Source organism: Peromyscus maniculatus, chromosome X, assembly GCF_049852395.1.
Source record: "Peromyscus maniculatus bairdii isolate BWxNUB_F1_BW_parent chromosome X, HU_Pman_BW_mat_3.1, whole genome shotgun sequence".
Classification (NCBI taxonomy): Eukaryota; Metazoa; Chordata; class Mammalia; order Rodentia; family Cricetidae; genus Peromyscus; species Peromyscus maniculatus.
In genome coordinates, this window is record NC_134875.1 from 87,623,180 (window position 1) to 87,637,959 (window position 14,780).

A 14,780-nucleotide genomic window follows, 5' to 3' on the forward strand; every position below is an offset into this window, starting at 1 on the left:
TGAAATAGTTCCCTGCCTTAAATGGAAACATATCTGGGATACTGTAGTGGTACAAAGAGTCACAGCTTGGCAAATAGGAAGAGTCCTTAGAAATCATCTTGTCCAATGTTCACATGTTCACATATATTCAGATTGTACCCAGGAAATATAGTGTATCGATATGTGTGTAGAAGAATGGTTGGCATCCTACCTGGCAAACTGGGATAAAATGTCTTACTGCCTTTCTTTCCCTAGAAGACATCCATGTAACATGTAAAATCTCCCATGAAGTGCATGTATTCTAAGCTGAATTCAACCCTTAGTTATCACTTTGAGAATTTTTGTATTAGTCCAAAGTTTCAAGTCAAAGATGGGGAAGCAGTCTAGTGGCAGAGCCAGGATTGGAACCAGGGATCTTATTCTTCATTTAAAATCCCTTATGACTCATTGCTTCTCTTTCACTAGCTTATTCCTGCTCTATTCCAGTATGTGTCTCTCTGAGATCCTTTCTAGGCTTATTCTATTTCATATAGTAGCTACTAGTCCTGTGTGGCTATTAAAATAATTAAGATAAAGGAAATAAAAATGTAATGCTTGAGTCTCACTGGACATATTGCCAGTGTTTAAAAACCACATGCAGCCCGTTACTGCTAAACAGAACAGCACAGACATAGAACGTTTCCATTATCTCAGAGAATTCTGTTGAATATTGCTATGAATATGGCCTGCTCTCTGGGGCAGCTGTTCTATTTGTCATACTATGCTAAAGCTATTGATGAGGAAAGAATCCAAAATGAATGATATATAGATGGATCCACTGGATTATATTCAAAAGGTGCAGGGACAAAGAGAGTAGTTGGTGTTGTTACTATCAGTGAGATTTAGTCTGTCACCATTATTCTATACAGTGACTCAAATCACTGAAGTGATGACTTGTGGGCCTAAACAGATTCATTTCAAGCAAGATCAATATGCATGGGGACTGTGGGGAAAAGCCATCAAGACAAAATTATTCCCATTTCTTTGAAATGTACCAATCAGAACTTGGCTGGCATTTTCCTATCTTCTTCCAGAGCTATAAGGCATCTGCTTTGAAGAAGAAAGTCTGCATTCCCATTTACCTCCAGGACCCTGGTAATGTGCTGTCTGTGTGATCATCGTGGCTCAAGCCGCACCAGGTGTTCTGAGCTAGCTGCCTGAAGAGGGTGGCTGCACTAAACATAATTGAAATCGGATTCCATTCATTCTGTGGGGATCCGCTGTTCTCTCTCTGCAGCAGAGGCCAGCATGTTGCTAGACGACTTGGAATCCTAGACAATGAAGCTTGCTAGTCTCAGCTGTTACTCAGTGCCCAAGGCCTTGTTTTCTTCCATGAAGGCCACCCCCATGCTCCTCCCTTCCCCTGCACCTGAGCCCCAGAGTCAGATAACTCTCTATATGAGATACACACAAACTAACCACTATGTCAAAGCAGAGCCTTACCTCAACTGAGGGGCAAACCAGAGAGAGGCAGCATCAAAAGTGGGTAGTTCTAATGGTATATGAACTGTTTTACATCTCATCACTGTTTTTAGACTTTGGTTACAGTAGTAGCAAAAAAGAATCCTCACAAGGTATGACTTTGTTCCCATCTATTGTTCTGGAGCCTGGCAAGCTTGGAATCTGGTATATCAGCCCTGGGAGAGTGGATTTCTATGGAAACTACCTCCATAGCATCAAAGAGAGCCTTTTCAAATCATGTTTCATGATGTGTTCCTAAGGAGGCCTACATGTGCTTAATCTGTAACTTCTCTAACCTCAATGACCTTTAGAGATGTTTCCAGATCAAGTCTTTGTTTCCTGGGTTATATACCTTCTCACTCTTAGGCAGTGGAGAGGTGTAGGTGATGTTTCCAGTCATTGAAACTTTGAATTACTGTGCCCAAGGTCAAGGATGCCTCTCTTCCTGATATTTCATCATAGAATTTGGAATATCAAAGAATCATCCTCTCTGGAAGACTAATTTCTAGAATGGCCTCCAAGATTCTGAGTCCCATGAGCTTGTGTATCGTCATTCAGTTATGCAGTCATGTAGTACTGTAGTTGCTGTTGTGAAGGACTGAGAAAATGGTATTCAAGTCCCAATTCAGTTGAATGTGAAGGGCTTGGCTGAATCAGGGAAGCTTTTAAAATACTGAGCTTTTTCCATTAAGACCATCACCATTTGAGGGACTCAACAAAAATAAGATTCTCTGTAGCTGGCTTTGAAAGTGAGGTTGCCCGAAAAGAAATCTAACTCTTCCTTCCACAGCGACCATCAACTACCCATAGCTCCTCAGCTAGGGTTATGGTCTCAGTGGTCTTTTATCTTCCATGATGTAAGTTTTAACTGGCTGGTTCTTACATGTATGGTGAAATATGCCCTGAGCTTCAGGAGGAGGAAGAAAAACGTGACACTGAAATTTTAAAATGTCATTATAAAGGGCTTATTATTTGCTTGGTGGTAATGTTAGAGTCTTATGGTACGTATGCTCATAAACAAATCCTTTGTTGTCTCCTATATTTTAGTTTGCTAATCTACTTGGTAAAAATCCAATCTGATTACTCTATATGACTACTTTATGATGAAAGCTTAGCCAGGCCTTTCTGAATCCTGTGAAAGTATAATCCAATGGACAGGCTGTGACTTTTCTCCATAATGGATCTCTGGCAAGAAACACTTTGAAAAGCTGATTACAGTGGCAAATTGTGAGGAGTATCAGTTTTCATTTTGGGTGAAAGATTGAAGGCCATACTGACAGCTTTCAGAGTCATTATATAATAGCAAGATCTAACTCACAGGGTTGTGATTTTACAAAAGGAGATGTGTGTACATTGCTCAGTACAAAGTAAATTAGGTAGGCCAATATATGATGGCTTTCACTCTTACTGAGCCCTACATTACCCCATATTCATGCTCTTTATCCTAAACAGGTAAATTTTCTAAGAAGAAATTAACTACTTTCTGAAATTTATAATTTCCACAATGACTAAAATCTAATAGGAAAGAGAATGATAGTTCAAAGGATTACTAGCTCTCAGTCTAGTATACCACTAGAGCCCTTAGGAGCCTATGAATTTCTTCAAGGGTCCCTGTGGAAAATCAAAGTGGACTTTAATATTGTGGCCCCACCTGCTTTCCGATCAGAGCTGCGGTGGTATCTATATCTACATTTGGAGTTCTATGTCAGATTTTACTAGAAGAAAATATTCTATTTTCAACAAAAGAGTTTGGGGACCTATATGCTATCTATGCTTTCTCTTGCCTTATTTTATAGACGGAGAGACTAAAGTGCAAAGGTAAGTCATACCAAAACACATAGTTATGGCAGAACAAAAGACAGAAACAGATGTCTTAGCTTGCAGGGTAGTATGCTTGCCTTCCTGCTAGCTTGACCACCGTGCTATTAGTAAGAATGGTCAGAAGCAGGCATTGGAATTGGACTAGGGAAAATTAGGACAGAGACAATAGGTAGAGAACAAAACCAGTCCTTGACAAGCATGAAGTAAGAGCTTAGCAGGGAAATGTGACCAAGTGGGATTAATAAATGTATGATAAATACCCTCTCAGGCAAGAAGGCTCTTCAGCCCCCCGCCCCCCTGCCTGCTCACTCCCATTCTCTTCCCAGTCCCAACTCTTGGTCAGGGGAATAGCCAGGAGAAAGAATATCAAATTTTATCTTTCAAGGTTTATGTTGGACTATTTAGTCTAATGGTTTTTAGTTTGTGGAGGAGTAAACATAATTAATAATAGAATGATATGCAAGACTGCACATCCTTGCCAAAGCACAGAAACTATTTCCAAGTCTCCCTCCTCTGACTACTGAGCCAGAAGAAAGGGGTTCACTGTCCAAATGCCATCCTGAGTGAGGAGCATAGGGTCATTACCCCAAACCTGCTTATGAGAAATTGTAGAGCCTGGAAATGCTTTTGCATACCAGGTTTTTCCACTGGAAAAAGTAAGTACATGACTTTAGAGCATACATGCTTTTACAATTACATTTAAACTGACATTAAAAACAAATGCGAAACAGTCCATGCTGAACAGGTCAGCACGACCTGGAAAGCAAATGAGAGTTTTTTCTTTTTCTTTTTCTTTATTTTTTTTAAAGAAAGAAAAGAGAAAAAAGGGGAAAAAAGGCCCAATGTTAACAGGATTAATTATGTCAGTCTGTTGTAAATAAAGAAATACCATTGGTGTGTTAATGGTTTTATTACAGGAAAATTTCACTAGCAGAAATATTAAGTATTCAAAGCAAATAGAAAGCAGTTAAAAAAAATAAACCACATTAGCCTTTCAATCCACATTAGAGAAGTTCTTGTTGACTAGATTAAAATTTTGCCCTGAGAAGGAGGAAATGTCCCCCCTTCCGCCCAAAGTTGGCTTTGTCTCCCACCAAATATGGCTAAATAAAGGGAAAGAGAAAGATTGTATGTCTACATGCAAGAGTGCCATGTATGTGTGTGTGTGTGTGTGTGTGTGTGTGTGTGTGTGTGTGTGTGTGTGTACATGCGCAAGTGCGTGAATGTGTGTAGGTGGTGACTGGAAAATGGAAAGGCAGGTCCCAAGCAAGACAGAGAGAGCATTTTTACTTTCATTTTTGTCTGTCCAGGCCTTGTATATTGTGCCTCCAACAGGAGAAAACTACTTTCAATATGGAGGTTGTGGGAAGACAGAACAAAAACCTGCAAATGCTCAATGTCTCATCTGTTACATCAGTATGTCTCACATACGATCTGATTAGAGGCAAGAGTTTTCTGTGAGGAGTAGTGGGAAGCGAAGGAAGCACTCAGGTGAGAAGAAGAAGGGTAGACACACTTCCTCTATTAGCTTAGCCTTGGCAGGAAACAAAGGAAGCAATCATTGCAGCTCAGATTTTGCCTTCTTCTGCCTTATGAAAGGTTCAGGTTGTGTGGGCTGCTGCAAACAGAGTCACCTTGACTTTGGAGAGAAAAGGACTATCTGAATCTAGATTTTTTTCCTCCAGTATTTTAAGAGAGGGGCTGGCTGGCATCTCTTCCAAGAGAAGTAAAAATTTGGTCCTTCTTTCTTGTCTGTAGATCAGCAACTTCCTTCAGCTCTTCTGTATGGCCTGAGGTTGAAAACTGGATTTTTGGCAGAAATCCAGAAAAGCCTTTTTCACTGTCTGGTCATTTGAGATATATGTAATTGCCAAACTGGAATTTTTTAATATGAAAGAATGATTTTGTTGAAAGTAGTGGCTTAGGAAGGATGGGTTTATTCCTAATATGCTCAATAATCAGATGCCTGAGTTGGGTCTTCTGACATAGGAGGAATCATGCACAAGTAGAGAAAGAGGTGGTTGCCATTTTGGAAAGGGGTTTCCATACCTCTTTTCTTATCATCTTGTAAGAAAGAAGTGAGATGAAGAAATAGACAACTGTTATTTGGAGACTTTTTTTTCTTTTCTAGTTAGTGACAAATGTACTTAAGAACTTCAATATGAGTACATGTTTGTGCACCTCTTCATACACAATAGGAATGTTTCCATTACAGCCCAAAGATCAAGAACAATTCTTTATTGATGGTATTCTGAATTTGTTTGCTAAACTGTCTCATAAAAATCCCACTATCCTTACACAGCTGGAAATGAAATCATTTAAAAATGAATATCTCTGTGTGTAATAGTTCACTAATCAAGGCTTCTGTGTCTTATTGCCTGTCAAGGAGAAAGAATCCTCAATTGCTTTTGGCTTCAGAGTAGCCAATATGACACTTCACTGTGTAGGCTTGGGTTGGTAACCTTTCATCTTGATCAAGATCTGCATTTCATCTTAGTTTCAAATGCCAGTCCAAATTTTCTGATTGTGATTAGTACTCACATAATTTTAGCTGCAGACTGTTAGAAGGTTGAAATTATACCTTACCAGTTTATTCCCACTTCAACCTCAGAAGACATTATTCAATGAGATGGTAAGCCAGCAGGAAAAGAAGGAACTGGCACACCTAGGTTTATATTTAGCATCAGTTAGTTGGACTAAGAAACATGGAATCTGATGACAAAAGAGGTCATCCAGGCTCGTAATTATATTTACAGTTTGCTACTTAAATATACGTTATCATGGAAATATCAATAACTACATCTTATGTTTCCTTCTAAACAACATGACCTCAAAAGGTGTTCAAAGATCTCTAAAAAGGCATCTTACCTAGGTAAATTGTCTGAGTTCAGTACAATAAGAAAATAGTTGAAACTTGTGTGGTCTTAAGGAACACATATTACAATTTATAACAACAAACTGAATGATTTCAAACAAGCAGTTAAGTTATAAAAAAATTAAACTTTTTCTTGGATTGCTACATTTGGGAAATACTTGGCTCTCTATATGTGCATAGTCTGTTGTGTGTTGTGTGTTCTATTTCCTGTTCAATATATTGGAAAAATATTATCTAGGACACTGTTTTTTGAAAGAGCAAATGTAGGATTTTGGATGTCTCATAGCAAAAGTAAACACCAATAAAATCTTTCTAAGGCTAGCACATTTTAAAATTTCAAAGATTTTAAGGAGAGATTTTACAAGCAAGATTCAAGTATTAGATATGGAGTATCATCAATTTTGATGATTAGAAAAATATTACTTACCTCTAAATACAGTTCACAAAAAGCAAGTATTTGGAAATGGAGCACATCTATGTGATTTCTCAGATAACTGGTTTGGAGGTAAGAGAGAAAATATATGGTCTCCCCATACACCAGTTCCATTGGAAAGCACAACTGGAAGATGCATACTTTCTTCCTATCAAAGTGTGTGTGTGTGTGTGTGTGTGTGTGTGTGTGTGTGTGTGTGTGTGTGTGTGTCCAACTGGGAAATGGCAATGACAGCAACAGATAGAAGGCTTCTAGTGTTGACTAAAGATCAGAAACCAAAGGACCAAGGGACAGTAATCCAATACTTAAAAGCCATATTTAACAGCAGAGAAAGAAAAGTCTGTAGTGGAACATAGGAAAACAAAGATCAGTCTTTACCTAAAAAGGAGTAGAATGTACAAATGATAATTACTGTGTACCTACCACATGACTCTTTATTTACATGTGTAACAATTTTATATGAAATGGTGTTCCTACCATATAGCTGTGAAAAATGAGGCTCAGAGAGATCTACAGATTTTCATAAGATCACCAAAATAGTAAGTGGCAGAATTAGGACTAGAAACAAGTCCAAGTCCATTGTGTTATTTCTACTAGAGCCACCACAGGACTTTGGTTTACAAAAAAGTACTAGTGTTATAGCTGGTAGTGTTTGTCTAATATGTTGTCTTTAAATTCCATACTCAACACCACAAAAAATATCCTAGAGTTCTATGTGTCAACCATATATTGTACATGTTGATGCTCAAACACATAGTGTAACTTTTCTACTCTGTACATCCTTTTGTGATGTAGAGCTGTTAAAACACTCAGGTATATGAGAATTGTGTATGGAAACAACACTTCTTAGAACTGAGACTTTATGCTTGCATCTCCAGACTGAGAACTTTTTATACTCTAAGTCTAGAGAGTCTAAGGAAAACATAAAAATACCCAGTCCCTGAGTTTCACATTTCATTATTATTATTTCTTTGGTCACGTCATGTGTATACTAAGCATGCATCCTACCACTGAGCTATATTTGTTTTGGTAATAGAGTATTGCTGTGTTTGTCCAGGCTGGCCAGGAACTCATAATTTTTCTTCTTCAACTCCTTCAATGCTGGGACTACAGGCACACATCACTATTTCAAGCTCTCAGTTTGTTAAGTGTTCTTCGTAACACTTTGTTGAATGTCAAACATGAGATACAGAGTTGTACCATAATGTTGGTGTTCTGGCTAAGTATGGAGATGTTAATCAGACAGTATTCAACAAAACTGTTAGTGATCACCCTTTTTGATTCTGGAAGTCATTCTATTTCTTAAAATAATGTTTCTATCATGCTCCTTTGGTTAGGATTATATGCCTATGGATATCAGTTGTGATGGGCAATTTAAGGCTTTTGGCTTCTTGTACTTTGTGAAAGTTAAGTATGCTATAGATCTTCTCTGGTATACTTTAGTAGATTAGGTAGCCACTGGTACAGAGATGTGCTGAAGATGGTCTGCTATTGTTTGTTACTTCAATGATTTACCCAGTAAGTGATGACACATACATTTGGAAAATGGATAATATTGAGTAGGTAAAACATTTGCTCACAGAATGAAGTCTGTATTTATACCCAAGTTTTTTTTTTACAGTGTTTTCCAGAGAGCAGCATTTTGGTAGGATATTAAATGGTGTTACGTGAAAAGGGGGACCTGAAATTTAATTTAGTTTGGGAATCCTGAGTTATAAAGCTTCTCAGTTTATTTTATTACAGGATTTACAGTGCAAATCTTCCTAAGGATAGTAATATGCAGGTTTCTTTTCCTCATTTGAACTTAAAAATTGGTTTCTCTAAAGCATACACAGAAATAGTTTTCTATGAGCTCATAGTGGAAAACTGTGGTCAAGATCAAAGCAACTGTTATTTGATGTACATATAGGTTCTTCATACAAGCCAGTTCCCTTGGTCTAGGTCAGTGTTTCTTCTTGTGAATGGTCAGTAATTGCAGATTTCCAAGTGCAGCTAAGTAGTCTCAGGAATAAAGCATAGGTATTTAGCAAAAGTTGATGCTAGAAAGTTTGTTTCTCTCTGTATGGCCTGATACTCTTCATTTTGTAAATTGTCAGCCCCCAAACATTCAAGCTGCCAGAAATTCTCTTAAAACAAATGCACAATTAATGATATGACATGTGGTCATGTCTGTCTGGCAACCATAAATCTTCAACTGCTTGAAATTGGGCTCACTTTCAGTGTGGTCCCAGCTTGCCTCCCTATTTTCCTATCTCTAGCCATGTTAAAATCACTCGCTGCTCTTTAAAGCCTCATCATAGTTTTTAATGTCTCTGTGCCTTTATTCAAGTTGTGCCCATGGACTTAAGTGTCCCTTCCCTTGCATCTCACTAAATTTATCCTCAATCATTTTCTCCTTATAACTTAAGACTAAAGTGTAACCATAATTGCTGTCCCCCTCATGTGACATAATGTTAAAAAATATATTTATTTAGTGTGTGTACGCATATATTCACATGCATGTGGGTGTGATAGTGCCACAGGTCAGAGGACAATCTGAGGAAGTTGGTTACCTCCTTGTACAATGTAGGTTCCAAAGATCAAATATGGGATGTGGGGCTTGGCAGCAATTGCCTTAACCCACTGAGCTACATCCTTGTCCCTATGTAATTTTTAAAACATACATTTAAATCTCAATTATTAGGCTTGTCCTCCCAAGATGTCTTGTATAGAGTATGGTACATATTAAGCAGTCAATAGGTACTCATTAAATGTATTTGTAGATGGGTGAGTGCACAGAAAGATGAAGTCATACCAATGAATTAAAAAAATACATAAGGAACCATGCCATAAAGTGTATTTCACCTTTGCCATCCTTTTCTTGCATCTAGGATACATGATATGGAAGGAGCAATGTTGTACTTCTCTTGGAGGTTGTGGCAAAGGGATTGTCTTGAATATTGGAAATTACTGTTTATCATGGCATCAGACTATTGCCAGGACTCCCTGAACTATTTTCCTAACTACAGAACTCATAGTCATTGTTAAAACTTGCATACATATTAAGATTTTTATCCTTAGAGGCAAAGTTCAATCTCTTAGTAGTAAAGAAACTTCTCAATTAATCTTTTGCTTGCTTGTTTATTGAAGATGTCCCACACTATAGTCCTAGCTGGCCTGGAAGTTACTATGTAGCTCAACTAGCCTTAAAGTTAGGATATTCCTTTGTCAGCTCCACAAACACTGGGATAAGAGGCTCAAATAACCTTTGAAATAAATGTACACTTTATCAATGCTCACATGCTCTGGGTCCCCATAGTCTTTTCCTTCTTGTAGGTGATAGCTGCTACTTGCAATTCCTGTACAGTCTATAGCATGGTATGGTTCAGGGAAAGAAATACTTAGGTCCATGCCATTTACCACATACTGAGAACTTAGTCTCAGAATACAAAACGAAATGACAGTTGGCCAGGGCAATAAGTGGACAAATGGAACATGAACAAAGGAAAGGGTCAGGAAAGAAGATGGCAGGAAGGCTTATTCTTTATTCCTGATTTCATTTTGGAAACTGGAAGTGTTTCTTGGCAACTACAAAACAAAATGAGTGATGCCGGTACATTTATCTGAATTATGTGCTATATAAAATCACTATCAATTCACTGGAGGTAAGGTCCTTATCCAGACAGTCAAGGGTTTTCTTAAAAAAACAAATTGGCAAGGCATTTAAAATTTTTAAGCAATTCTTGATGTATGGTTTTCAAAATCATCCAGACATCACTCAAGAACAAAGAAAGGCATCTATTTTTCCATGGATGGGCATTTAAAAGCCTGAAAGGTCATCCTGAGAACTCACCACCCATGGGATTGTTTCATAAATACCAATAGTTTCTAAGAAAAGAAGCAAGGGGGTAGGAAGGTAGGCACAGAAACATGAAGAAAAGGCTGTACCTATTAAGTGTCTCCTAATTTAAGAGCTCCCATCATTAGCAAATGGAACACTATAGACACATCCATGTTAGAGATCATACAATGTCCAGCCCAAGCAGACATCAGCTATAGAGTGCCATATTCTCCAATAATTCAAAACATCTGCTTTGCCCTCCACTTCTTCAACAGTCTGTTCATAGAGTATGGTTTTGGCATATACCTTACATAGGTGTGAATAGGGGCAGCTAAAATTGCTGTGCAAATCAATCTCTCGTATTAGTACTTCTATGAGCAGGTGACTGGCAATTGAAGAAAAAGGTGATAATCCTACAATCTTTTCTTTGTAGATTTTGACATCAAATGACAAAATAATAACAGCAAAAGGGTCCTTGATAAATCTGATCATCCTGGGAGGGACAAGGGACTTGCACAAGACCACATTCTGAATTGCTGCTTAATTATATATTACATAATTGTAGTGTGAGTGATACAGAAAAGGAACCAAAATTATGTAAATTATTTTTAAAGGTGACCAAAAAGTTAATACTAAACCCAAATCTTATGAAAATGAGGAGCTATTGCCAATGTATTCACAAAGGCCACTATGTATTGATACTTTCTTTTATCTTTCCACTGAATAAAAAAATGTGTTATATACTGATACCGTAAATTAACAATAAATCTTGGAAGAAGTTATGTTAGAAAGTAGGGGATGTGATGATAAATCCAGCAATGTGCAAATGTTTATATTTTAAGACAAAGAGAATAAGCACTTTGGTTTTCACTGACTTGGTACTTCAAAATTAACATAAACTTTTCTAAATTACTGAAATCAGATTTTAAACATTATGCTAGTAGCACTTTTCAGTGCAAGGTAATCAGAAGTGATTTTTTTTTTGTGATCCACTGACTGTTGTTACATACCACATATTGCATGGCAAGCCAAGCTAGTTATTATGGAGAAACTCATTGGAAAGTGCTAAGAACAGCCTGCGTCTACCTAATATGCTGGTGACCTCATTGTAATAAGAACTCCTCACATTTGTCTAGCACTTTCTCAAATATGCTCTTATTCTCCTTTTCATTTCTCCTAACTGTAACTCTGAGGATGATATTTATAAATTACAGATAATGAAAATGAAGTTCACAGGGGGCATGGAGTAAATAATACATCTGGGCTTTTAATCTAGGTATGTCTGACTTCAAAGGTAAAGCCATTTACACAACATCAATAATCCTTCTATGAGTTGGCTGGATATCTAACTCTGTGGTATAGTACTTGCCTAGCATGCCCAAGGTGCTAGGTTCAATTTCCTGCATAGCAAAAGGCAAAAAACAAGAATCCTTGCATTTTGTGAAGATCTATCTTCTAGTTTTCTTGAAGTTTCTTAGCCTGAACATCCTGTGCCCAATGTGCTGTCTTGTATGTATATGATACTTACTAATATATCATGGGAAGGAAACTGAGGTTAAAAACTGCCCATAGCAATTCAACATTGTATTCCCCATGCCCACTCAATTTGACCACTTTTTCCAGTAAACCAATCAGATAGCTTTTTTGTACCACTTCTTCAAGAACTGAATTCATATATTTATGTCACAGTGCTAAACTGTATAGTAAAAATCTTAGTCATATGCAGATTTCTCTTCCAAAGAGGTCCATTGTAGTAATGTCAGAAGAACTTTATTTCTTAATGGAGGATATGGGCTCTGACATAAAACCAATGTCTTAACAGGGGATCCTCAAACTAGAAGCCACTCTATATTATGCACAATTCACAGGAGGTTAAATTATTAAGAGGAGAGTGTATCATAATACTTGCTCAGGACTTATCCATGTAGTAAAACCTTTCTTTTCAATCATTCCCTCTGTTACCTCGCCTGGATTTCTTTCTACCCCACACCAAATGGTCTTGTGGCTTCTTCCCCACTGCATGTCACAACTATAGGATGTCCTTAGAGTAGACCAAAGAAGCAAAAACAAGGTCAGACTTTGTCAAATATTTGAATCTTGTTTGATGTGGTTGCCTGGAAAATAACTCACAGAGCATCTACCTGTGATGACTGAGCGTGCCACATATTATTTGAGATGCTCATGTTGAAATTGTCACAGATCAAGCCTGAAACAATTTGCTTGCAGTATTATAGTCTGGTTAAAAGCACGACTGGTCTGTGAGGTGGGGAGGATGTAGTTATCTACAATGATATATAGGCATTGAGTGCCTTATAGAAAGCCAGAGACAACAACTGTTCCAAATTAGCCCTGATATGGGAGAAAAGTGGGCTGAAATCCAGTCATTTGGGTTTTCCCAATTGATACTCAGTAATCAAATATAAGGTTATAGTTTTAGGCACTCAGAAATAGATTTGTTTTCCTTTGAGTTCCTTTTCTAAATAAAAGTAGACTAATGAGCTTATTTTTCTCATGAAAGATGCATCTGCTTGGAAGCATCAGGCAGCAGCGTGGATTTTGGCATGGGGCAGATGAAGATATGAAGAATTAGAAGAGGGAGAATATGTATCATCAAATAGTATGAAGCCATTATGGAAGGACAACAGAGCTCATGGTAGATACAAGCTCATGGGACACAGAGACTTATGATAAAGGGTCACCCTTGAGAGGGCTATGTCTTCTAAGAAGCTACTGTGCCATTGGGGAAAAATGCTTCTGGAAATGATCAATGGATTTGTAAAGAAAAGGAAATGATTAAAAAGCCTGCTGATTTCTGGGAGACACAGGATAGGAAATTGGCTCTGTTTGGTACTTTAGTCACAGGATCCAAAGAGAAGCAGCTTTACAGTCCATTTGGCTGTCTCTACTGTACACGCAGCAGTTAGCTGACGGATAGTCCCAGGTGTTCAGAGCCTGCCTGTGCCATGCTCATCTTGCACCTGTGACAGTTTTGATTACTTGGTTCTTTCATCCCTACCAGGCCAGTATCAATATATCACTTGAGGAACTGAATCCAAAAAGCACACCCTCATTCATCTTCTGTTAGTTTCTGATCCTTACTTCATGCCTCTTGGTCCTATGTCAAATTCCAAATATATGAATGCTATAGGTAAAAATAAAGAAGGCACCATGGGAAAGTCGGCCTGAATCTATTGAGTATATGATATTCTTAGAAGCATTACAGAGGAGAATCAGATCTAAAGCAATAATTTTAAAGGATGGAGGCAAGCAGAAGAAGGACAAGAAGATAAAAGAGGAAAATATCCATACCTCCCAGAGTCATCCCTGCTTCATAACATTTCCGGAGTCGACAAGATGGACAATTTTTTCTCCGAAATTTATCAATGGTGCAATCATTTCTGCTGGCACATAGATACTTCTGCTTCCCTGGGAGAAAAATGCAATAGTAGATCTGTTAATGTGTCTCCAGATTTCTCTCCTTGCATATTTCTGGGCAAAAGGACAGTAATATATACTACAAATTGAGAGACAGTGGCCCCAAACAATTTGATCATACAGAATCAAGCCATTTAAAGAAGATGGTTTAATACTGTGCTATGTTGCTTGTTTTTCATAGATGTTTTAATAGATATTAGGAAATAAGATCCTCATAATACTTCCATTATTAGGACTATTTATTGCGTTTGAAAACAAGATGCTTCAGCTTGACTAAACCCAAGAGTGCCCTTAAGAAAATGACCAGTTGTGGAAACTATCACTCTGTTAGCTTGGCACAGCATAGATGTTGGCTTAGTCAATGCATCCTCCTACTGACACCTGTAATCATACATAGATTCATACTTTAGCTAATTAGATGCTTTAAAAAACAGTACAGTACTTTTTATGTTATCCCTAAGTCTTTTTACATTGCTAGTGATGGTACTCTCAGGCCTGTAAGTTGTGTAAGCCAGAAATAAAGCCCATGCTTTGTGTGATAAATCACAGTAAGCAAAAGGAAGTCGTCTCAAGTGAGTAGAGAGAACAAATCACAATCATGTATAACTTGAGTCCTTATAGATGTACAGAGAAACTAACCTCCCTCTTTTCAGGATAAGAGTTACTCAAAGGAAGATGTGGTCCAAAAACATATGATTTGCTTAGTAATTTGCTTTTGTTACATTGCTCCCAGTATCAACCCAACACATAGTAGGCCTTTGATAAACATGTATGTATGCAGAACATAGAGATGCATAAGTAAGCAGTCACCAAAGAAATAGTTCAAAATACATCTTCAAGTACTCTGCACATTGTGGATTAGGGATAAAACAAGATGGAAGAAAATAGTCTTTTAAAGCTCTTTTACTTCTTTATTA

At 37.7% G+C, this 14,780-nt stretch overlaps 1 protein-coding gene across 1 annotated transcript in view; it reads right to left on the reverse strand.

The window, feature by feature from the left end:
- Ar (androgen receptor) overlaps positions 1 to 14,780 on the reverse strand; it is a 173,377-nt gene that overhangs the window by 17,347 nt on the left and 141,250 nt on the right. Inside the window, exon 3 of the mRNA XM_006981175.4 lies at positions 13,738 to 13,854. Coding sequence (XP_006981237.1) covers positions 13,738 to 13,854 — 117 coding nt within the window. The remainder of the gene's footprint in view (positions 1 to 13,737; positions 13,855 to 14,780) is intronic.